At 46.4% G+C, this 24,819-nt stretch overlaps 1 protein-coding gene across 5 annotated transcripts; it reads left to right on the forward strand.

Annotated features, from left to right (window-relative positions):
• Positions 1–15,269: 15,269 nt before the first annotated feature.
• ZBTB32 (zinc finger and BTB domain containing 32) lies at positions 15,270–24,163 on the forward strand. 5 transcript variants are annotated; one of them, XM_070772089.1, is made up of 7 exons: positions 15,867–20,557; positions 21,624–21,710; positions 22,557–22,604; positions 22,862–22,935; positions 23,050–23,118; positions 23,234–23,398; positions 23,581–24,163. In XM_070772089.1, exons 3-7 carry the CDS (start codon positions 22,564–22,566, stop codon positions 23,856–23,858), a joined length of 627 nt encoding a protein of 208 aa, XP_070628190.1. In that variant the 5' UTR covers positions 15,867–20,557; positions 21,624–21,710; positions 22,557–22,563; the 3' UTR covers positions 23,859–24,163. The 5 variants fall into 5 exon arrangements, with proteins under 5 accessions (XP_070628188.1, XP_070628190.1, XP_019834656.2 ...); XM_070772087.1 differs by adding an exon at positions 15,270–15,385 and having other exon boundaries at positions 20,280–20,557; positions 21,624–22,604; positions 22,862–23,118; XM_019979097.2 differs by having other exon boundaries at positions 21,624–22,604.
• The last annotated feature ends 656 nt before the right edge of the window (positions 24,164–24,819 follow it).

Here is a 24,819-nt window from a genome sequence, read left to right on the forward strand (position 1 = left end):
GGATGCTGTCTAAATCATGACCCGTTGCATTAAGCCAGTTAGATCTTCAGATTTATTCAGCTGAATTTTCTTAACACTCCTACTCAGTGCTAGCTCCAATCACACAACCACAGCTTCCAGAAGACAAATACTCCTGCTGGACATCGGTCTCACATTGGCCATTGCAATTTAACAGTGGCACTTAAATTTGCCTGCTTAAATGTGATGTGAACCAATTTCTGATAGGCAGTTGGTGAAGTAGAAGCAATGGGGGAGGGGGTCCCTCTATAGGCCTTTCTGTTTCCAGTAAGATCCAAATAAGTGACTGGCAAAGGAAACTTAAAGGAAGCTCACCACTAGGCAGTCCCAGGAAGACCAGAACTGGGAAAACCAGACACCAGCCCCTTCCCGCCCCTAACCCCCACTGCAGACAACTGCAAACAAGCTGTTCTCGTTTCTCTCATTTCTGGTAGTAACCTGTATAAATAAAATAGATGAATGATATTCATCATTCATCATTCGGCTGGATGGCTGAATAGATAATGATTGATAGATTTTTTTAAAGAAGAAAATAGAAATATTAATAAAAACTTCACTGTTGGACATGAGATGTGTATTGCGAAAAGAATTATTTTGCTAAACATTGTCAAACTTTATCTGAACAGTTAAGACAAGGTCAGGCTTTGTCAGACGCTGGGGTTTGGAGTCAAGCTGGCCTCTGGGCCATGGGTAGGTGGACCTCCACCTCTGCCCCACATCAGCCACTCCTTTTTCTGGCTTCATCGGGTCACATTTCTGCTCAGCCGGAATGGCAGCAGTGTAACCTGGCCAAGGTAGGCCTCATCTGGCAGGACGGGTTTGTCTGCCCCGGCCCTACCACTCAGAGGCCCACTCCTGAGGGTGAGAAAGGAGCAAAGGGATGAGGCTCCCAGGACCACCCAAGAGAGAGGCAGCCATTTGATGGCTGTTCCTACTGCACCTCTGCAGGACCACATCTGTCTAGAGCTGAATCCGACCTCTAACCTGCTATGGCTCCCCAGTGCCCTCAGCACAGAGTCCAGCTCCTCGGCCTGGCGTTGAGGGGCCCTTGTGGCTTGTCTCCTTTCTTCCTCCCCAAGCTCACCTCTCCCTTCCGTCTCGTGGAGCCAACCTCTCTTTCACCACTGGAGATCATAGAATGGAAAGGATAAACCAATGTTATATAGCACTCAAGCTTACATTCCTTCCATGAGAACAAGTTGATTTATTCACTAAAATATAAAACTCACACCCCTTTGACCCACCTGATTCCACCTCTGGGAATCTATCTTGCATATACACTCTCAAGTGTGTTAAAAAAAACCCACATACAAGGGTAACAAACGCAGTAACTGAAGAGAACTAGTGATACAATTCATTTTTTTACAACATAGAATAGTATGCGGCTAAGTTTAAAGGGAGCTCCATTTATTTTTGCTATATTAAATCATCTCCAAGATAGATTGTTCACTGAGAAAAATGCAAAGTGAAAAGCTGAATTAATGCTAAATGAAATGTGGTATCCTAGATTGCATTGTATTTAGCATTAATTCAGTTTTGCAATTTGCATTTTTCTCTATGAACAGTCTATAAGGAGGGCATTGAAACCCACTCCAGGATTTTTGCCTGGAGAATCCCATAGACAGAGGAACCTGATGGGCTACAGTCCATGGAGTTGCAAGGAATCAGACGTGACTGAAGTGACTTAGCTCGCATCCTAGATTGAATCCTAAAAAGACATTAGTGAAAAAACTAGAGCAGTCCAAATAAAGTCTGGAGTTTAGTTAATGGTCTTTTTTTTTTTCTTCCCCAGTCACTCGGTCCCATACTAGTGTTAATTTCTTGGTTTTGAAAAACATCATGGCTATGCTGCAGAATTCTAAAATGTATCGTTTGGCACAAGGTTAGGTCTTATCAGTAGAGGGTGCTGGAGGGACACAGCAGAAGTTCGAAGCTTCTCTCCAGATTCCAGTGGTTCCTTCTTGTTACTGCTGAGCTGTGACCAACCAGCAGGTCCTGTGGCTCTTCTCCACGTTTCCTGAACCCAGCTAGGAATGCACCACTTAACCCAAGTAAGAAACCTATTGAAAACATGAAATAGAACCATGATTTTTCATTTTTTTCAGATAGTCTGCAAATAGAAGTAGAAAGATGCAAAATAGAGAAAATGGTCATTTTGAAGAACCAATTCCACTCCTGCTGGAAAAAATGATCAAAAGATCCTGGCATTTGATCCCTGGCATTAAAATTCATCTCATAAAAACATATTCAGACAGTTGATTAGACAAGTGCAGAAACTGAAGGGATTTTTCAACTTTCAAGATCTATACCCAGAGCCAAGGCAAGTGATATTGGTTGCCTAGAAACCACTCTGATCCAGGGTATATAAGTTAATTTTTGTTAACTTACACCAAAACACCGTGGCTTAAAATAATGATTTTTTTAGCTCCTGATTCTGTGGGACCATTTGGGCTGAGCTCAACGCTGAATATTTATTGGAAGGACTGATGCTGAAGCTGAACTGAAGCTCCAATACTTTGTCCCACTGATGCAAAGAGTTGACTCATTGGATAAGACTCTGATGCTGGGAAAGATTGAAGGCAGGAAGAGAAGGATGAGATGGTTGGATGGCATCATCGATTCAACAGACATGAGTTTGAGCAAACTCTGGGAGATAGTGAAGGACAGGGAAGCCTGGTGTGCTGCAGTCCATGCAGTTGCAAAGAGTCAGACATGACTTAGTGACTGAATAACAACAATAGTCATCCAGGCAGTTCTTCCATTTTTCTCACCTGGGCTTACCCATGCAATTTGTCAGCTAATGGGGTGGCTGGGGGCTGACTGGTCTAGAGTGGCCTCCCTCACATATGTGGCAGGCTAGAAGTTCGTATAAGTGGCTGGGATGAGGACTCTCACTGGGCCATGTGTCTAAAGAAGGCCAGCCCAAGCTTATTCACATGGCAGCATTTGCAGGTTTCCCAAGAGCAGAAAGAGAAATCCCAAAACGTGTACTCAGTTTTCAAGTCTCTGCTTTTGCCAAATGTGTTATTATCCCATTGTTCAAAACAAGTCAATGGCGAAGGCCAGATTTAGTGTGGGAGGTGTGCAGAAGGGAGGGGAGTTATGGAGGCTATTTTAAAAATGTACCAGGATGAAAAAAACATGCCAGCAGTCCCTGGCAGAAGTAGTCAAATGCCTTTAGTTGAGAGTGTTTCACAGCTGTGTTCTCCTCAAACAGCCAGCAGTTCCCAGACAGAAGCAAGATGGGAAATGGTTAATGCCAACAGTAGTCTATGCCTTGGGCCACTCTTCCAGTAACCAAAGAGTTGTTCTATAAATAAGTGCCTTTTTCTGAATTTCAGATATCACAGAAGATTAAGGAGATGATTTTTTTGCCTGAATTCATGTTTCAAAACCCAAGCAGGAGATCTATTCAAGACATCAAGTTTCCCTTATATACTTCTCAGATTGCCTCCTCAGATGCCATGGGCACTGGATTGGAAAGGAAATATAAAAGTTAAAAAGTTAAGAAAGTGGTCTTTTTGTAGTTCTACTTCAGTACTGTTGGATACATAATTAAAAGAAGGTCCCTAGTAGTCAGATTACCTAAGGTCAAATTGCCAAGGATGTCTCGTCTCATCGCTCATCTCAAAATCCTGCCAGAAGTCCTAGCTAATGCATTAAGACAAGAAAAGTAAATAAAATGTACAGAGATTGAAAAAGAAGAAATAAAATTGTCTTTGTGTGCAGATGACATTAAGTATCTATGTAAAAAATATAAAAGAATGGACCAAAAAATAACCATGGAACTAATAAGCAATTATAGCAAAGTTTTATTACACAGAAGATCTACTTGCTAGTCCAAGCATTACATCTACTGATCACATCCCTGCCTGATGTCAACTGAGATACCATCAGGACTTACAGAGGACTGGTCTAGAAATAACAGGTGCAATCACTGACACTTGTTGGAGGCTTGCAAGACACAAGTTCTGTTCCTTATTAGACTTTCCTAACCTTCTTCAACTCAAAATAGATGAGTACATTTCCATGCCATGGCACCAAACCTTTAACTCAGTAAAGGCAAATTTTCTGATCAGGAAGAAATGAGGTTAACGGACACCATGAGACACATAATATGCTTTTTATTTAACTATCAAAATATTTTATGGGTAATTGCCCTATTTTGATCATAGATACTTATAATGATTACCTTAGTAATCATCAAGCCAAGTGAGTGATAAAACCCCAATCAATTTTAATCTTCTGAAAACATTCCTCTAAAATACAAGCATGCTTCAGCAATATTGCAGGTTCAGTTCCAGATGACTGCAATAAAGTCAATATTATAATAAAGGATGTCACCAGAATATTTTGTTTTCCAAGTATTTCTAAAAGTTACATTTACACTACACTGTCATCTATTAAGTGTACAATAGTATTATGTATAAAACTTAATTTAAAAATACTTTATTGCTAAAAAACATGCTAACCATCACTTGAACTTTCAGTGAATTGTAATCTTTTTGCTGGTGGATATTGCCTTGATGTTAATGGCTGCTGATTGATCAGAGTGATAGTTGCTGAAGGTTGGAGTGACTGTGGCAAATAATTAAAATATAATGAAATTTGCTACATCAATTGGCTCTTCATTTCATGAACAATTTCTATATAGCATACAGTACTGTTTAATAGCGTTTTATCCCTTTCAAAATGGGAGTCAGTCCTCTCAAACCCTGCTGATGCTTTATCAACTAGGTTTATGTAACATTCTAAATCTTCCGTTGTCATTTCAACAGTCTTCGCAACATCTTCACCAGAGGCAGATTCCATCTCAAGAAACACTTTCTTCATTCATCCAGAAGAAGCAGCTCCTCATCTGTGAAAAGGTTATCATGAGATTGCTGCAATACAGTCACATCTTCAGGCTGCACTTCTAATTCTAGAACTCCTGCTATTCCCACCACATCTGCAGCTACTTCCTCCAGTGAAGTCTTGAACGCCTCAAGGGGTTGGAATCAACTTCTTCCAAACTTTTTAAATATTGATGTTTTATTTCATCCCATAAATCACACTGTTCTTATGGCATCCAGAATGGTGAATCCCTTCCAGAAGGTTCTCAATTTACTTTGCCCATCTCTATCAGAAGAATCATATATACGGAAGCATAGCCTTAGAAAATGTATTTCTTAAATACATTTTAAGAAAATCAAAATGTTACTTGGTTTCTGGGCTGCAGAGTGGATGTTGTATTAGCAGGCAGAAAACAACATTAATCTCAGTGTATATCTCCACTGGAGCTCTTGGATGACCAGATGCATTATCAATGAGCAGTAATATTTTGAAAGGAATCTTTTTTGTCTGAAAGAGGAGGTCTCAACAGTGGGCTTAAAATATTCAGTAAACCATGTAAACAGATGTGCTGCCATCCAGGCTTTGTTGTTCCATTTACAGAGCACGGGCTGCATAGATTTAGTGTAATTGTTAAGGGACCTAGTCTTTTCACAATGGCAAATGAGCACTGGCTTCAACATAAAATCACCAGCTGCATTAGCCCCAACAAGAGACACAGCCTGTCCTTTGAAGCCAGACATTTTCTTCTCTGTAGCTATGCAAGTCCTAGATGGCATCTTCTTCCAACAGAAGGCTGTTTCATCTATACTGAAAATCTGTTGTTTAGCATAGCCACCTTTGTTAATTATCTTAGCTAGATCTTCTGGATAACTTGCTGCAGCTTCTACATCAGCACTTGCTTCTTCACTTTGTACTCTTCTGTTATGAAGACAGCTTCTTTCCTTCAACCTCATGAACCAATCTCTGCTAGATTTTTTTGTTTTTAATTTTTTGACCGACTGCGTGGTATGAGTGTGTGCTCATTCACTTTCAGTTCAGTTCAGTTCAGTCGCTCAGTCGTGTCCGACTCTTTGTGACCCCATGAATCGCAGCACCCCAGGCCTCCCTGTCCATCACCAACTCCCAGAGTTCACTCACGTCCATCGAGTCAGTGATGCCATCCAGCCATCTCATCCTCTGTAGTCCTCTTCTCCTGCCCCCAATCCCTCCCAGCATCAGAGTCTTTTCCAATGAGTCAACTCTTCACATGAGGTGGCCAGAGTACTGGAGTTTCAGCTTTAGCATCATTCCTTCTGAAGAAATCCCAGGGCTGATCTCCTTCAGAATGGACTGGTTGGATCTCCTTGCAGTCCAAGGGACTCTCAAGAGTCTTATCCAACACCACAGTTCAAAAGCATCCATTCTTCAGCGCTCAGCCTTCTTCACAGTCCAACTTTCACATCCATACATGACCACTGGAAAAACCATAGCCTTGACTAGACGGACCTTTGTTGGCAAAGTAATGTCTCTGCTTTTCAATATGCTATCTAGGTTGGTCATAACTTTCCTTCCAAGGAGTAAGCATCTTTTAATTTCATGGCTGCAGTCACCATCTGCAGTGATTTTGGAGCCCAAAAATATAAAAGCTGACACCCACTGTTTCCGCATCTATTCCCCATGAAGTGATGGGACCAGATGCCATGATCTTCGTTTTCTGAATGTTGAGCTTTAAGCCAACTTTTTCATTCTCCACTCTCATTTTCATCAAGAGGCTTTTTAGTTCCTCTTCACTTTCTGCCATAATGGTGGTGTCATCTGCATATCTGAGTTTATTGATATTTCTCCCAGCAATCTTGATTCCAGCTTGTGTTTCTTCCAGTCCAGCGTTTCTCATGATGTACTCTGCATAGAAGTTAAATAAGCAGGGTGACAATATACAGCCTTGACGTACTCCTTTTCCTATTTGGAACCAGTCTGTTGTTCATTAACTTTAGTCATGTCCAATTCTTTGTGACACAATGGACTGTAGCCTGCCAGGCTCCTCTGTCCATGGGGATTCTCCAGGCAAGAATACTGGAGTAGGTTGCCATGCCTTCCTCCAGGGGATCTTTCCAACCCAGGGATGGAACTCATGTCTCTTATATCACCTGCATTGGCAGGCAGGTTCCTTACCACTAGTGCCACCTGGGATGCCCACTGTGTGCCATGTGGGATCTTATTTTCTCAACCAGGGGTGGAACCTGCACCGTCTGCCTTGGAATTGCTGAGTCTTAACCACTGGACCACGAGGGAAGTCCCCCAGTCTGTGCTAGCTTTTAATCTTTTCTGCTGCAGCTTCCTCACCTCTCTCAGCCATCATAATTCTCTAAAATTGAAGAGAATTAGGGCACTGCTCTGGATTAGACTTTGGCTGAAGAGAATGTTGTAGTTGATTTAATCTTCTATCCAGACCACTAAAACTTTCTCCATAGCAACAAACAGGCTATTTTACTTTCTTAGCAGTCATGTATTCACTGGAGTAGAACTTTTAATTTCCTTCCAGAACTTTCTTTTGCATTGACAACATGGTTAACTTTTTGGTACAAGAGGCCTAACATTTGGCCTATCTTGACTTTCAACTTGCCTTACTAAGCTTAATCATTTCTAGTTTTTTATTTAAAATGACAGGTGTGCGATGCTTTCTCTTTTTTTGGCTACACTGCATGGCTTGTGGAATCTTAGTTTCCTGGCCAGGGATTGAACTCCTGGCTCTAATTCTAAACACTGGACCACCAGGGAATTCTCATGTAATTCTTTCACTTGAACATTTACAGGCCATTGTGGGATTATCAATTGGCTTAATTTTAGCATTGTTGTGTTTCAGGAAATAAGGAGGCCCTAAGGTCAGGAAGCAACAGAACTGGACATGGAACAACAGACTGGTTCCAAATAGGAAAAGGAGTACGTCAAGGCTGTATATTGTCACCCTGCTTATTTAACTTATATGCAGAGTACATCATGAGAAACGCTGGGCTGGAAGAAGCACAAGCTGGAATCAAGATTGCCGGGAGAAATATCGATAAACTCAGATATGCAGATGACACTACCTTTATGGCAGAAAGTGAAGAGGAACTCAAAAGCCTCCTGATGAAAGTGAAAGTGGAGAGTGAAAAAGTTGGCTTAAAGCTCAACATTCAGAAAACGAAGATCATGGCATCTGGTCCCATCACTTCATGGGGAATAGATGGGGAAACAGTGGAAACAGTGTCAGACTTTATTTTGGGGGGCTCCAAAATCACTGCAGATGGTGACTGCAGCCATGAAATTAAAAGATGCTTACTCCTTGGAAGGAAAGTTATGACCAACCTAGATAGCATATTGAAAAGCAGAGACATTACTTTGCCAACAAAGGTCCGTCTAGTCAAGGCTATGGTCTTTCCAGTGGTCATGTATGGATGTGAGAGTTGGACTGTGAAGAAAGCTGAGTGCTGAAGAATTGATGCTTTTGAACTGTGGTGCTGGATAAGACTCTTGAGAGTCCCTGGGACTGCAAGGAGATCCAACCAGTCCATTCTAAAGGAGATCCATCATGGGTGTTCATTGGAAGAACTGATGCTGAAGCTGAAACTCTAATACTTTGGCCACCTCATGCGAAGAGTTGACTCATTGGAAAAGACTCTGATGCTGGGAGGGATTGGGAGCAGGAGGAGAAGGGGACAACAGAGGATGAGATGGCTGGATGGCATCACCGACTCGATGGACATGAGTTTGAGTGAACTCTGGGAGTTGGTGATGGACAGGGAGGCCTGGGGTGCTGCAATTCACAGGGTCGCAAAGAGTCAGACATGACTGAGCGACTGATCTGATCTGATGTGATCTGATAAGTGAAGAAGTTAGACCACACATGACATTTATTAAGTTTGTTGTTTTGTATGGGCCTGGTTTGTAGTGATGGTTGTTGTTCAGTCACTAAGTTGTGTCTGACTCTTTATGACCCTGTGGACTGCAGCACGCCAGACTTCCCTGTCTTTGCCCCCAAACAATTATAATAATAACATCAAATATAACTGGTCACAAATCACCATAAAATATAATAATCGTGAAAAAGTTTGACATATTTCAAGAATTATCTAAAATATGACACAGAAATATGAACAAATGCTATTGGAAAAACGGCACCAATACTTGTTCAACATAGGGTTACTGCAAACGTTCAATTTGTAAAAAACAAAAATACAGTATCTGCAAAGCACAATAAAAATAATAAAACAAAGTATTCCCGTATTGTTGAGTTTATTGATTGGTACTAAAGTTTTTTAAAGCATTTTTCAAAGTATTTTTTAAAATGTGTCATTTAAAAAAAAACATACATTGGAACTTCCCTGGTGGTCCAGTAGTTAAGAATCTGCCTTGCAATGCAGGTGACGTAGGTTCCTTCCCTGGGGAGGGAACTAAAATTCCACATGCCATGGACCAAGTAAAACTAAGCCTAAGCACCACAACTAGAAAGTTTGTGTGCCCCACTGAAAGATGCCAAATGATGTAACAAAGATCCCGCATGCCGCAACTAAGATCTGATGCAGCCAAGTAAATAATTTTTTAAAGCCATACATTATCTCTAGATAAAACCAAACATGTGTGTGCCTTTTCCCCCTAATAAAGTGGTTTGCGTATTTCCTCTTCTCCAGAGATTTTTGTCCTAATAGCTTTCATTGTTAAGTAGGATGTGTTCAAGGACAAAAACATTTAAAAGACTGAGGGAGTATTGATGAAATAAGAAAGGCAGAAATGGACTTCCCTGGTGGTCCAGTGGTTAGGACTCTGCACTTCCACCGCAGGGGGCTCAGGTTCTATCCTTGGTCATGGAACTAAGATCCCACATGCCATGCAACATGGCCAAAAAAAAAAAAAAAAAAGCAGAATGTTGATAGCTCTTTCATCTGGGTGATAAGTACATAAAGGTTCATCAAACTATTAGTCTCTGTTAAAAAAAAAAAAAAAGACACTTCCCTCTGTGAGTTTGCATGGCTCTTAAGAGAATGCCAGCACTCCTGAGCATGGATGGTCTGCAAGACCAGGCCCTGACAACTACACGGGCCTCACTCTCCCCAGCTCCCCCTGTGCTTCCTGTCTCTACTCTCTCTACTTCAGAGACACTGGACTTCTGGGCCAGTTTCCTCCCACCCAAGAGCTCTGGAACCTACTTTCCTACTACCTGGAAAACTCTCCTCCTTCCCCCATCTGGTTAGGAGTACGCATCCTTCAGATCTGAAAACAAACATCACTTCCCCTAGGAAGTCTTTCTTGAAAACACTGACCAAGTCAGAATTTTACTTTATCTTGTGGGTTTCCTTCAGAACATTTTAGCAAGTTTTAATTTTACGTGTAATGAATAACAATAGCAAACATTTAATGAGCACTTACTCTGTGTCGGGGGCTGACCTAAGGATTTCAAGGATATCTGCTCATTTGATTCTCTCAAGGCACAGAAAGTGGAAGAAACCTGCTCTAGTCCACATGGTTGGTAAAGAGACAGAGCAGGACCCGGTCAGTTTGATTCCAGATCTGACATCTCAACCGTTCTCCTCGGCTCCCTTTACATGATGTAAATAATATGCATCTCTCCTACCAGACTATTTAATTCCTCAGTTATAGATATTTGGTGGCATAGACTGAATTCTGTCCCTGCCTCAAATTCATGTGTTGAAGCTCCAACCCTCAATGTAACTGTATTTTGAAGATAGGACCTTTACAGAGGGAATTAAGCTAAATGAGGTCCTAAGAGCAAGAACTTAAACCAATAGGACTATTATCCTTCTTTCTGTCTTAGTCTGTTTGGGCTGCTATAACAGAACACCATAGACTGGATAGATTATAAACATTTCTAAAATTTATTGCTCACAGTTCTGGAGGCTGGAAAGTCCAAGATCAAAGCACTGGCATATTGGGTATCTGGTGAGGGCCCACCTTCTGGTTTACAGTTGGTGATCTTCTCACTGTAACTTCACATGGAGGAAGGGGCAAGGGAGCTCTCTCTGAACCCTCTTTTATAAGGGCACTAATCCCGTTCATAAGGGCTCTACCCTTATGATCTAATCATCACAAAGGCCTCCTCTCCAAATATCCTCACATTGGGGATTAGGTTTCACATATGAATGTGGGAGGGAGGGGGTAAACAAACATTCAGTTTATGGCACCTTGTAAGAAAAGGAAGAGACAACAGTAGTGTGCACGAGCAGAGGCAAGGCCGTGTGAAGACACAGGGAGATGGCAGCTGTCTGCAAGTCAATGGAAGGATTGAGGAGAAGTCAACTCAGCTGGCACCTTGATTTTGAATCCAGCCTCCAGAACTGTGAGAAATAAATTTGTATCGTTTAAGCCACCCAGGCTGTGGTATTTTGTTATGGCAGCCTAAGCAGACTAATACATTTGGTCTCTTCTTGTTTGCCATTATATGCTTTGTACTAAACACCATGTCTAGCACACAGTAGGTCCTCCAAAAACATATACTTTGGTGTCATCACCTTCCTTGACCCTTTCCCTCCCCCAGCCCTGGTTTGACTGCCCTTTGGGGGCTTTATTCATTATACTTTCCATTTGGTTCTGGAAAGATATGTTTTAAGGTCTCATTCCTTTCTAGAACCTTAGTCTTTTAAAGATTTTGAAGGGCTAAGTCTTCCTAGGGTTTGGCACAGGTGGCATGTGATTTTGAAGTTTCATAAATATTTGATCAAATGCAAGTTTTCTGACCCCTAAACATGAGCCCTGGTTCAAGACAACCTGAGTTCTAAGCTTCATCTCTACCTGTGCTTGCATACTGAGCCTCAAAAATAAACATGGCCTTGAGTTTCCCCAGAGGTCAAAGCTTAGGTAAAGTCCATCATGCTTTGAAAAGTACAAGGTCGTTTTGATGCCTGTTATGAGCACATGTGCAGCTGAGTTGAACTCCTGAGTCTCAGTCATCTGCCTGGCTCCAGCTGGACTTCGTGCTATCCCTCAGAAATACTAAGTTCACTGCTCTCTCAAGGGCTTTATACTTGCCACAGGAGAATACTTCCCCTATATTTTCCCATTGCAAATATCTGGACTTAATTTTCAGTGTCTACACCAGAATTAAGGCAGGTGATGCTGATTACAAGGAAACAACTCAGTTTCAGGGCACTAAGGAAGAGAAGAGATGCTGTTATTCTATTAGTTCATTTAATCCTCTTGACAGTCCTAAGAGGTATTTATTATCATTAACCCCACTTTACAGATGAGGAAATTGAGGCCAAGACTGGTTAAGTAACCGGCTAAAGGTCTCAGAACTAGCAAGTAGCAAGGCCAGAACATGAATCCAGGGAGACTGGATCCAGTGTCCAGCTTCTTAACCACAAGGTTCTCTGCTTCTCAACATAAATCAAGTGTAGTTAGCATAGGACCTGGCATGGGATCGCTGTTCCATAAGCCATAGGTATTTCTCTACTCATCTCAGCCAGCTGACTCTTCTAATCTTATAATACGACTTCCAGAATGAAGCCAACAACCCTTCCTATTCCATCTTGCCAGAACTCAGGGTCCCTCGCTCCATCTTCTCATGCTTGCACGTGCTGAGTAGCTGGAATTGAGGGCTTGAGTAAGCGCTGGGTTCCAATTCAGGCTCCATGATTCACTAGCTCTGTAAGCATAGAAATGTTTCATCCATCCCAGGGTCTCAGTTTCCTTACCTGTAAAATGGGGACAATAACAATTCCTATACCCTAGAATTAAAAGGATTTAGTGAGGTGATACATGCAGAATGCTTTCCACCTCACCTGGCTCATAAAAAGTGTTCAATAAATTGTCACAATTATGATTACAGGCTTCTCAGTGAGAAGCCGCCAAAGATTCCAAGGCTGTGAAATAGTCTCCCAACCACCTTTAGGGCCAAATTTGGGACCAGATGACCTCACTGCTTACAGACAAGGCTGGTTGGCTGAGAAGACTTTTCACCTCATCTAACATAGGATCTGTGCTGTGTGTGCTTAGTCACTTCAGTCATGTCCAAACACAGGATCTACTAGACACCGAATTCTTGGAGGCAATGTGGTATAGGGGGTGCTCTACTGGGTCTCATGGATCTGGATCTGAATTCCAGCTTTGATTTTCCTCAGGGCCTCAGTTTCTCCATCAGTCAAATGGGAAGGAAGCAGTGTGAGGAGAGATTAAGATGTGGATTTGGATTCAGAAGATTAGGTATCATTCACTCTACTCCTTGCTCAACCATGGACCAGCTGTGTGAGCTGAGTGTCTTCACCTCCATGAGCCTCAGTTGTCTGCTTTAATGGGTGCTGTCGTCATTCTTCTTCCTGGGGTGGCTGTGAGGATTCCCCGGGACCATGTGTGCCCTCTCTCTGGACACTAGCTGTTAGCATGAGAGACAGTATATACCAGCTGTTAGGAGCTTAGGCTCTAGAGTCAAATTGCAACAGGAATTCGATTCCAGCTTTGGCAATTACTCCTGGTGAGATCTTAGGGAAATCAGCCTCGATTTACTTATCTGTGAAGTGAGAAAAATAACAGTAAATATCTGATAGAACTTGTTAGGAGGATTCAATCAGATGATGCATGTAAAACACTTTAAACTGGCCTGGTTTGATGTTAGTGGCCAAAAACCAGCAAAGATATCATGATGCTGAGTTTTAAAATATCCTTTTCTAGAATGCAAATGCATTTGCCCTGAGGAGTTGAAAATATGTTCTGGGCCTTCAGGATGGGAATGGTATTCAAGTCTAAAAACGACAACAAAAACTAATCAAACAAAAACCCCCAAACAAAAACCTCATTTATAGATGAAGTTAAACCAAGGTCAATGTGACCACATCACACCCGATTCCACATCTACAAGATCAATCCTATTTAACTGTAGTGTAGCTCGGATGTTGAATTCTCACCAGAAAAAGGTCAGAGTCCCAGCAATGCCCATGTTCACTGTGGAACCTGAGACAAGTGACCACCTCTAGCTCTCCACGTTCAACCTGGCTAGTAACAGACGCCCTCACAGAGCTATTTACCGACAGACGGATTCAATGAGATAAGAAACAAAGAAAGGGCTTAAAGTCGGAGCTGTTAATATTGCTACAGCGCCTGTCTTTCCCCTACTATCTGAAGGATTATTAGCTCCCACGTGCTCAGGCACTCGCCTTCGCAGGTCTCGGTTCCCACTGCTCCAGGATTCTCTGAGTCACGCCCCCCTCAGCACGGCCCTTTCCAGTTCCTCCCCCCATGCCACACCCCACCCCCGTTTCTTCACTAGCCGCGGGAAAAAGACGCCAAACAACACTCGCCAGAACCCCGAAACTGCAAAGACGCAAAAGAGACAGAATTCTACCCGCCTCCCGAAACCGCTAGGCTTGGCTCCCTCCGGCCCTCTGATCCATCAAAGGCGAAGAAGCGAGCCTCGGGACCAATGAGAAGCGGAAGCGGTGGAGCAATGCCCCGCCTCCTTAAAGCGCCCTCACCCCTGATTGGATGTGTCCAAGCTAAGCCACTTAGGAGTGGGGCCAACCTATCCACCGTGCTATGCTGGCAAGGGTAGTAGGAGAAGAGAGGCCGCCGACCAACCTCAGAACGGCATGGTGTGTCAGCACCAAAACGCCGCCTAATCAGAAAGCCCACTGGCCGGGTTCTAACCCGGGGCAAGTTAATGGCAGGGCAGCGTAATGGGTCATTCTCTTTACGGTGTAGCAGCGGTTGGCACGTGAAGTACGCAGTTAAATCCCGACTCAGCTGACTGTTAAGGCGTCAGTGGAGCACTGACTGCCGACGCTTGTGTCTTCTGTTTCCCTATACTCCCGGATGGGGCAGGGTGCGTTCTGCAGCCAATTAATCGTTCAGCAGGGCAAAAGGCGGGAAAGGAGAGCTACCCACAAGCATTCAAAGCCTGGCTGCCTTCCCCCCCTTCCCTCCCCTCCCCCATCCAATCACACTCATTTCTCCACAGATTGTAAGGGGTTGAGAGAAAGGTGAAAGACTTTGCAATGAGTTACTCAGGATGGTAAGACAGAAGCAAGAAAGAAGTGATATCCCTGAGCCTTTACGGAGGGAGCTTCCAAGGTGATGCAGATGAAGGAGGTTCAGTCTCTTAGAGGATGGGACGAGCAATCTCCGCAGCTACAAAGCCTTGAGGACCAGCTAGTGGATGAGATCTCAGCCTTAGAGGCCTGAAGCCTAAGTCCGCAGACCAATCAGACTTAACGCCTCCTCGCCACAGCGCTGGCCAGGTGGGCAAGAGCTTGGGCTCTGCAGCCAATCAGCGGAGGTCGCGAGGCAGAGGCGGGGATTGAAGGGCGAAGGGAGGGCAGGGAGTGGAGCCAATAAAGAGGGTGTGGCCAGTACTGCGGCCAATCAGCTTCTGCCTCGGATTCCCTGCGATACCAGCAAGCTATGCACGCGGTCAGGCTTCGAGCCATGAGCCTCGCGCCGCTCCACTTTCTAACGGCCACTCGGGTTTGTGCCGCCGTGAGTGAATGTGAGGCTGAGTGGGGAGAGGAACAGGGCCTGAGTCAGTAAGCATCATGGATTTTCTTACTTTTCTCCGGGCTTAGACCTGGCCCAGGTAAAGCTGAGGTATGGGGGCGTGAGTGGTTTTCATGAGGAGGAAGATTGGGAAGGAAGGGTGAGGGCTTTGGCCTCTAGGGACTCCTTCTTCCCTGGAGAGGCTGGAAATTGGGTCTCTTGGGCACTGTTGGGCCCAGCTGGGCAGAAACCAGGCCAGCATGTCCTATGAATTGGTCCGTGGTCCCTGAGATAGCCTGATTTGGAAATGCGTTGTGGGGCAGTTATAGGCACTTGGAGCTCTGTGTGGGGTCACTGGCCATGAGGTATGGCCTCTGAACCATCACAGGTTGTCTGGGTTCTGGACTGAGCCTGGATCTGGTGACTAGAGAGGTCTGTGACTCTCCAGAGGTTAGTGGGAGTCTTTGACCAAGAAATGAAACTAGTAAGTACTTGAGAGGCCTTCTGGAGTTTCTGGATCCAGCCTGGGCTGAGAGTAAGTGTTGATGAAGTCAAAAGCCCAACAGGAAGTTGTCAAGAGTCTTTGCATCCTGGCTGTGCTGGGAACATGTGGCTGCAAGGCTTTGGGGGTGGGGAGGTCTCTGGATTCCAGGTTGGGGTGCTCACAGAAGATTTTCCAGTACTGGCTACAAGTTGGACAACATGGCCAAGAGGTTAGGCCCGTGGTTTTCTGGAGGTTCCAGGGAGAGGAGGGTGTCTGAATTCCAGCAAGTTGTTTGCCCTCCATGAAGTATATTATTGACTTGTGGTGGCTCTAGACAGAATCAGGATTGAGTTGTGTCTGGGACCTTTTAGTTCCTGTCCCCATTTTTTCCCCCAAACTGTTTCTGATCATTTCCAGAAGATATCAGGTTATAAGCATGGGGTGGGGGCTTGGGGAAGATGGATATTGTATTGGACACGGGAGGAGGTGTGTGAGATATCCTGCTCTTTAGGAAGTCACCATGCTGTCTTTACTGAAGATTTTTATACTTATGGTGCAGGAAGTTGATATCTAATTTCACTCAGCTGTTCAAGTTGTACAAAGTATTAAAGCTTTCAGGGTGCTTTCATGTACACCCAGAGTTCTCAAACCAAAGGTGTAGTGCAAGGGGGTAGTTTATGAGTGGATTACAAGGGTCTATGAGCTCCTGGAAATAATCAGAAAAACTGTATGTGTATTGTTGGGGCCAGGGGTAGGGAGGGAAGCAGCCACAAAGAGGAGGAGTGGATCCTGTCCAAGGATGGTTCAGAGCAGTCTGTGACTCTATTGTCATTCATATGCAAAATGGTATGAGAATCTACATTTTTCTGATGTAGAGTTGATTTCATAACATACGATTTTAAAAAGGATAGTGACCCCCTGAGAGGTTAACAGCTACTAGATTAAAGCAGGCCCTCCTATTATCTATTAGGAAAAACTAGAAATGGGAGATTTTCCCTCTTCTCCCCACATCTGGTGTTAGTGCACACTTCAAGGTGTCTCACACACTAGCCTGCCTGTCCAAGCTCAGTCTCCATGCCCCTCCCACCCATTCGGGGCCACACCATTCTGAAGAGTATAGATCTAGGGTTGAGGCTCATGTGAGCCTGGGTAGTGGACCATTTGGACCAGGAAGTCAGGGGTTTTGAGTTCCCAGAGTATGGTCTAGAATTGGGAGGTACAAGTGGGTACTTCCTAGATACCCCTGGACTCCTCAGCCCAAGGGGAGGGACACAACTAGAGATCAGAGTGGTCCCCTCTGTCTGGATTTGAGGCAATATGGATATTCAACACTGGTTTGGAAAGTAGTCCCTATGAGGAAGTTGAAGGTCTCAGAAGAGTTAGCCCCAAGTTAAGGCTGAAGAAGAAAGCTGTCTATTGTGAAGAGGCAGTGGAACCTAAATTGTTTTTATTTCTAGTCTGGTTCTTTTGCCACATAATCTACAAAAAGTGTGCTATAATAGGGTCTCTATGACCTAGATTCAGCTCACCTGCCTATTACTATATCCGTATCTTGGGTTATGTAGAACATAGATTTAAGGGAAGAAAGAAACTCATTCACTCTGTGGCATCTCTTCTCTGGTATGTCTTGGATGTACTTAACTAAAGAATGAACACTTCAAGTTTTCTGTAAGGTTTGGGTAATTGGTTTTAAGCTGTATAAAATGTGGGAAGTTTAATCACCTTAATTTGCAGAAAGCGATATGTCTCTGGGACGAGTGGAAAGTTCATAGAACTTTCCTAAATTGAATCTTGTTTAACTTGACTTTGGAGGTACTCAATATTTAATACATGAGACAAAGGGAGTATTTTTCATAAAACAAATAAGCATCCCTCTAATAGGCATATTCTGATGGTTTAGCTTTTTTTTTTTTAATTAGTTTATTTGGTTGCACCAGGTCTTAGTTGCATCACACAGGATCTTTCGCTTTTCCTTGTGGCATGCAGGATCTCTAGTTGCATAATGAGAACTCTTATTTGCAGCTTGTGGGATCTAGATCCCTGACCAGGGATCAAACCCGGCCCCTCTGCATTGGGAGCACAGAGTCTTAGCTACTGAGCTACCAGGGAAGTCCTCTGATGGTTTAAGTTTTAATTATAATATTTAGAGAGAATCCGTACTTATGTTGCTATTTTGACATTTTTTACATCAAGCTGAGTTGTGCTTGAATGGGCTTATGGTCAGGTATATCAGTAAGAATAAAAGATATCAGATTTCAAACTTTATTTAGTAATATAAGTATTATAAAGGACTGAGAGGCAAAAATCATACCTCCTTTTCCCACATACTTCTCTTCCAATTATATCCTATGTAAACTTTCCTGCCTACTCCACTCTATCCCAAGATGCAGGCTTGTGTCCACAAAACCTGTGGTTTCCTGGCTCCACCCCAGAGAGACAACTGCAGGAGATTCCTATTGAGTCAGCCTGGCAAATGGAGGGTGGGCAAGGTTTTTGAGACTTGCGGGGAAAGAGAAGAGAAACACAACATTCTCTGGTGGTCCAGTGATAAAGAGACTGCGCTTCCAGTGCAGGTGGCAAGTCTTCAATCCCTTGTTGGGGAAGTTCCTCATGACTTGTGGCCAAAGAAAAAAAAAGAGAAACAGTCAGCAGTGTGCTTACCCTTCCAAGTCAAAGTGGTACTTGCTTCTGCTTGTCACTGCTCAGTGAAAGATGGTTTGGACTGTGCAGTCAAGAATGTAGGCAGGAAGAAGGGCTGAGGTGTAGAGGGCCCGACCCCTCTAAGGAGGCAGTCTCTAAAGGGATAGCCTTAGATGAGGGTAGACACCAAGTGGGAGGGAAAGATGGGGTTTCCTAACCTCGGGGGCTTTAGTTCACTGAACGGGGAGTCCCCTCACCCCTTACCCTCCCTGTTAGGTTTCCTGAAAGCCCACAGCCCTCCCTGTCAACTGCATTTGGATAAGAAAATGCTACTCTTTGAGCACAGCCTCCATCTCTTCTGAACATCAATGGGCAAACCACCAGTGGAGGAGCTGAGTCATGGGCACATGCTGTAGGCCTGGGAAGTGAGGGGGACCCCACTCCACTGGGTGATGACGTAATCTTCCAGACCCCTATACCTACACTTGGGGTTCCTCCTTTGTGGCTTCCCCAACTTATTCCACATCCTCAGAGAGTGTGTATTTCTGTGTGGGAGGAAGGATGTTTTCCCTCCATATACGTACACGTCAAGGATTGGTATTTTTCTGTGTCCAAGTCAAGGGTCTTTTATATGGGTATTTCATGGGTCCCTGGGTGTGGTGGTGTGAGGAGTTAGAAAGCTTAGAAATGGAAAATATTTAACGACCAGAGTAGCAAATGAATACAACTTCCCCATTTGCATTTTCCCTTTCACTCTGACTCATCTTCCCCTCTCCCCACACTATTATTGCCCCTCCACTGGCCCCACCCATTGGCACACCCTGTCTGATCTAGGAAGGGATAACATCTGCTTGGACCCAAGCTAGAATGAGAGGTAGAATGAAGGTATGTTAGGTCTCAACAGAGTAGAAGGGTGGTCTGAACATTTGAGGGTCCTGAAGCCAAAAGGCGAAACAGGAGTTTTAGAGACATAATCTTTGAGTCTAGGAGGGAATCAGAATCTAGGAGAGAAGCCTTGGGGAAAGCAGACTGGGTCTTGTCATCATACCAGCCTACCAGTGCCGGACTTGTTACTCTTCTAGTTATTTATTAGGCATATATGTCAGGCACATATCGTAAGCTATCTAGCAATACCTGTTCTATGCATGAAAAATCTGCAAGAAATAATAAGAAACAGAAAAAGAAATGTGAGTTTCTCAGACCTCATCTTTTCCCCAGGTTAAGTAGTGCTAAACTGTGAAAAGAGGGCAAATCTCCGAGGACCTTCATCCTCTGGGCAGGAAGTCAAAGTAACTCCGCAAGTCCTGATTTCAGAGAAATGTCATTTGTCATCAGCCCAAGAAAGAGTTTTTCTCTTTGGAGACCACCGCAGGCCCTTCCTGGGGTTGCCCCCTTCAGAGCGTGATGGGAGGATCTGAGTCACTCACATACCCTGTCCCCAGTGATGGCCCAGATGACCTGGGTCATTCCCACAGAGGAGTGGAGGCTTCCCAGTACCAAGTCAGAGAGAGGGAGGAGGACGCATGCTTTTGGCCCTCTTTCACTCTCTTCTTAGAATCCAGATGTTTCAGTCCTTTTTACTTTTGAGGTAGTATAAAGAGCTTCCAGCTGCTAGAACTCTACTGACACCTCTAAGAAACAGAACTAATACTATTTGAATGATGCTATGTACCGAGAAACCACTTTCACATACATCGTGTCATTTCATCTTCACCCCACCTCATAATGAGGTAGGCAGAGCTTCTCCCTATTTCACGGATGAGGTAACTGAGGCTCAAAGAGGTGACTTGCCCAAGGTGACTCAACTAGTAGGTGGCAGAGATGAGAGTCAAATGCAGGTCTGATTATCCCAAAGTTCTTATTGCTTCAGATATGCTTATTTGACTCCAGAAATTCACAAATGAAATAAGAAGACCAGAGGTCAGGAGGCAGAATGCTTGGGTTCTGGGAGAGGAGTGGTCTCTCCTGGAGGGGTGAAACACAGCGAGGGGTGTAAGACCACACCCCTTGGGGGACTGTGGCAGACTGATACTTGGGACACCCAATGGAAGACTGTGAAGTCAGGGGCGGGGCTAGCTCCAGAGTAGGGGGGCCAGGAGCCCCAGCAGCAGTTCAGAGCATGCGGTGTCCAGGAGGAAGCTACAACCGGTGAGTGGTTACTTCTCCCCAACTGAGACTTTCCTCCCATTACATTCCTCTTTCTGTCCACTTCCTGCCAGCCTGTAGCCCTCCCTGTGAGGTGTCCAAGTAGTAATTCCTCCCTCCTACGGGGTCTGTACTCAGGGTGAGCCTACACTTAGGAATATGCCTGCTGGGCTCCGGGACACTTAGGTCTGTCTCTTTGTATCTGGGTTCCCAGTTCTCTTCTTAAAAGCCAATGTGGTGGTTTTGATGTGTGACAAACTTCTGCCTTATTGGGTTCTGTCTTTCTAATCTTCATTTTTGGCTTATGAAAAACAAAATTGAACTGTCTCCTTATCCTTATCTTGAGAGGAAATAGCCTCTCCCTCCATAGTTTCCATTTCCCTTTCGCCTGCTTCCTCCAGGGTCAAAGCCTTCTCCATCTCTCCATCCCTGGGTGAGGAGCCTTCTCTCCTGTGAGTTCCAACCTGCTCTCTTTATCTCACTGCATGGGAGCTTTTGGTCACTTCCAGTTCCTTCTCTGAGGATGGTTTCTAGAAGTTTCATCCTGAGGGAGATGATCAGTTGATGCCTTGAGCCTGCTTTCTGCAGCTACGACCCCATCTTGCTGCCCTTTTTTCCTCTCAGGACCCTCAGCTCCACATGACAGGCTTGCAGGAGGAGGACACACTAGCTTTCTAAACTCCCATGAAACTGTGTCTGGCTCCACCCCTAACTTACAGGGCTGACTGGGTTTTGTGGTGATCCTGTCTGGAATGAGAGCCGGGGCCTACTCAGGGGTCTTTCCCTGCAGAGGAGCTTGGAGAAGCAGAAATATCAGTGTCTGCTCTCCCTTAAGTCAGACATTGCCAACTGGCAGGACCCATCTATCTACTACTTGAGATAGCTCTTCAATGTCCGGTCCTTGCTCTTTAAGTCCTGAATTTGGTCTAATTTCCATTCTCTCACCACCTCCACCCCTGCTATGATTCTGAACAACCTCGGGTTTTCTCTTGGGTCAGTTTATCTGCTCCATTCAGGACAGAGCTGATTCAAAGCCAGCAACTCACTCTTTCTTCCCTCACCTCCACAGGCTTGAGTATGCGGTTCCTCCCTCCCCTTTTCACCATGGACCCTAAACTGTGGCCTTTCTCTCAGAACCTCTGAGATTGGTACCCAGGCAAGGCACAATGCCCCTGTCCCCAACAAGACTGCCTAGTCCCTATGCTTCTGATCGGCTGGTACGGCTAGCAGCCAGGCTCCGGCCAGCACTATGTGATACCCTGATCACAGTGGGCAGCCAGGAGTTCCCTGCCCACAGCCTGGTGCTGGCAGGTGTGAGCCAGCAACTGGGTCGCAGGGGCCGCTGGGCTGTGGTGAAAGGCATCAGCCCTTCCACCTTTGCCCAACTTCTGCACTTTGTTTATGGGGAGAGTCTAGAGCTGCGTCCTGGGGAACTGGGGCCCCTTGAGGAGGCAGCCAGAACACTGGGGGTGCAGTCCCTGGAAGAGGCATGCTTTAGGGCTCGAAGGGACATGGCCAGAGAAGAGCTGGGTCCAGGGCTGAAGAAACAGGAGGAGCTAGAGAAACCCACAAGGGACTCGATGAGAGTCGTGGGGGCCTTTGGGGAGAAGCAGAGACCAGAGAAGTTTGTTAGGGCTGGTGGGAAAGAGCAGGAGACGTTGCACAGGCCGCGGCCACCAAGAGAGAGCCCTGACACGGCAGAGGCGATTCTGGAGGGTCGAGGGGAGCAGATGAGACCAAAGGAGCAACTCCACCAAGCCCTTGTTGGCCACGGCAGAGTCGGTGGGAAGCAAGAAGTAGTCATGTGGTTGAGGGACAGTGCAAGGGGCTCTGAGGAAAGTCTGCGGGAGTTCCCTGGCCCCCTTCCCCCAGCAGGTTCCTTCCAGACTGGCATCACCCCCAGCCCTTGGTGGGCTGAGGCCCCTTGGTTGGGGGAGGGCCAGTCTGCCCTGTGGAGCATCCTTCTGTTGCCGCCTAGATATGGCACTCCCTTCTCCCATAGCATCCCTATGACTGGAGCCTGGCAAGAGGTCTGGCCTCCGGACCAGAGGTGAGTTGAAGGGCTTATGGAAGACCTCTGGCTGGGAGGGAGTGGCTCAGGAGAGGCAGCAGTGATGGGTGGAAGATTACCACATCTCTTATCTCTACTATACACTTTCTGAGTTGAGGTAGGACAAGAAGCTGTCACCACAGGGCAAGCCAAAGCCCAGGCCCCATAGAGCACTTATGACTCCTCCCTCCCCGGAAAGGGGTCCGCAGGATCCCAGGTGTAACCAAGGCCGTAACTCTTCCCCATCCCAACCCCAGGATCCCACTGTCCCTGAACCTCCACAAAGGCCTTTGGAGCCAGAACCAGTTGGCCTCCTCCAGCCCCACCCCAGGTAAGCCCCTCACTGCCTGGCATGCACCCTGTAACGCGGTCTCGAGCCTGAGACTGAGGCCAGGGCTCCAGGAGTCCAGCCTGAGCAGGGCGCCTGCTTCACTGTTCCCTCCAGGTTCCCTCCCCCAGGTCCCCACACAGCTCAGCCCTGGGGAGACGGAAGAGTCTGATCAGAGGCGCACAGGTGAGTAGGGTGAGGGAGCTTTTGCCTCAGTGCCACTATGGCCCCAGCCTGAGTGTTCCAGTGACCTGGCTCTGGGAATCCCAGCCCTGCCCTCCTCTGCCTTTTGTTCCCACAGGTGAACTAGCAACCTGTGTGGGTCAGGTCGGCACCGCAAGCCATCCATCTCTCCCACACCCTCCCCCACCCACTCCTGCTCGGTCTCGGCCCTATTCTTGCTCTGTCTGTGGGAAGAGGTTTTCACTCAAACATCAGATGGAGACGCACTACCGTGTCCACACAGGTATGGGTGCCCTGCCCTGTACAAACTGCTTCCTTTCAAACTCCAGTGGGCCCGCTCCTAAGTCCCTTTGTGAACGCTGTGCTCCCGAGCAACAACCTTGCCCAGCTGCCCCTACCTACCCCTAGGCGAGCCTTCATGCCCTTCTTCTTTGCTTTATGAGCCTTCCCCTCCACCTTCCCTAGGAGAGAAGCCCTTCTCCTGTAGCCTCTGTCCCCAGCGCTCCCGGGACTTCTCAGCCATGACCAAGCACCTGCGAACGCACGGGGCCGCACCCTACCGCTGCCCTCTTTGCCAGGCCGGCTGCCCCAGCCTGGCCTCCATGCAGGCGCACATGCGCGGCCACTCGCCCAGTCAGCTCCCGCCGGGATGGACCATTCGCTCCACCTTCCTCTACTCCTCCTCCTCGAGGCCATCTAGGGCCTCGACCTCTCCCAGTAGGCCCTCTTCCTCCACCACCTGACGGAGCGTCAGTAACTTCTTTGGCTTCAGCCAAGCTTACAATTAAAAAGTGAAAGACGGGCCGGCGAGCGGGCTAGGCTTCTGATTCCGTACCGCGGCTGCAGCAGCCTAGCCAAGCTCCAAGAAGCGCTGCGGTAAGGGCGCCAGGAGCCCTCTCCCAGCCAGCCTCCGGCCGCGGACCTGGGCCAGAGAGCCCCTGTGGGGTGAGGGCAGTGAAGTTTGCACGAGTGACGGTTAACTGTGCGAGGACTGGCGATTCGTCACCAAAATAAAGAGTTTCCTGTGCTCTCCTCTCGGGACCAGAAAGTAGAGTCCAGATTTTCCTCTGTGCGCGGGGGGCAGCCTTGCCCTTAGTCCTGTAGCGGCCCCTGGTGGTTCAACGTGGCGGCTGCCACCTCCGTCTCCCGGGGCTTCTGATCCTCCCCCTCGAGGCAGCGGGCCGCGAGGACAGGGTGGTGTCCAGACCGACTTCGCAGCAAGCCCTGTTGGAGAGGCTGTGAGAATCCAAGTTACTGGTCCCTTTCACAGCAAGCAACTGCGCGCCAAGTCTGAGTCTGGGTCGTCTAGCCCGGGACTCGAAAGGAACGCATGCTATGCTCTGCTTTCAGCCACCCGACTCCTTTCCGGAGCACAAGAGCCGAAAGGCCGCAGCCCCTCCAGTATCTTCCCTCCACGCCGTACGGAGCGGCTGCCGGGTCAAACTCCAAACTGAGGCGGCCGCCCCTTACCCAGCCCACGCCTCCTGCAGTCGCGAACTTCATCTCCCAGTGTCCCTGAGGGTCCAAGGCCCGCTGCACTCTGGGAGTGGTAGTTCACGCGGGCCGCTGGCCTCGACAAGAACAATAGGAGGAGTCTGGGGCGAGAACCACAACTCCCGGCGGCCCGAGAGATTGCTTTCTGGGCCGGGTCAGGCTCCCATAGTCCCAGTTCTCGCGGCCCTAGCTCGCGGCGGAAGGAGAGAG

Source organism: Bos indicus, chromosome 18, assembly GCF_029378745.1.
Source record: "Bos indicus isolate NIAB-ARS_2022 breed Sahiwal x Tharparkar chromosome 18, NIAB-ARS_B.indTharparkar_mat_pri_1.0, whole genome shotgun sequence".
Taxonomy (NCBI): Eukaryota; Metazoa; Chordata; class Mammalia; order Artiodactyla; family Bovidae; genus Bos; species Bos indicus.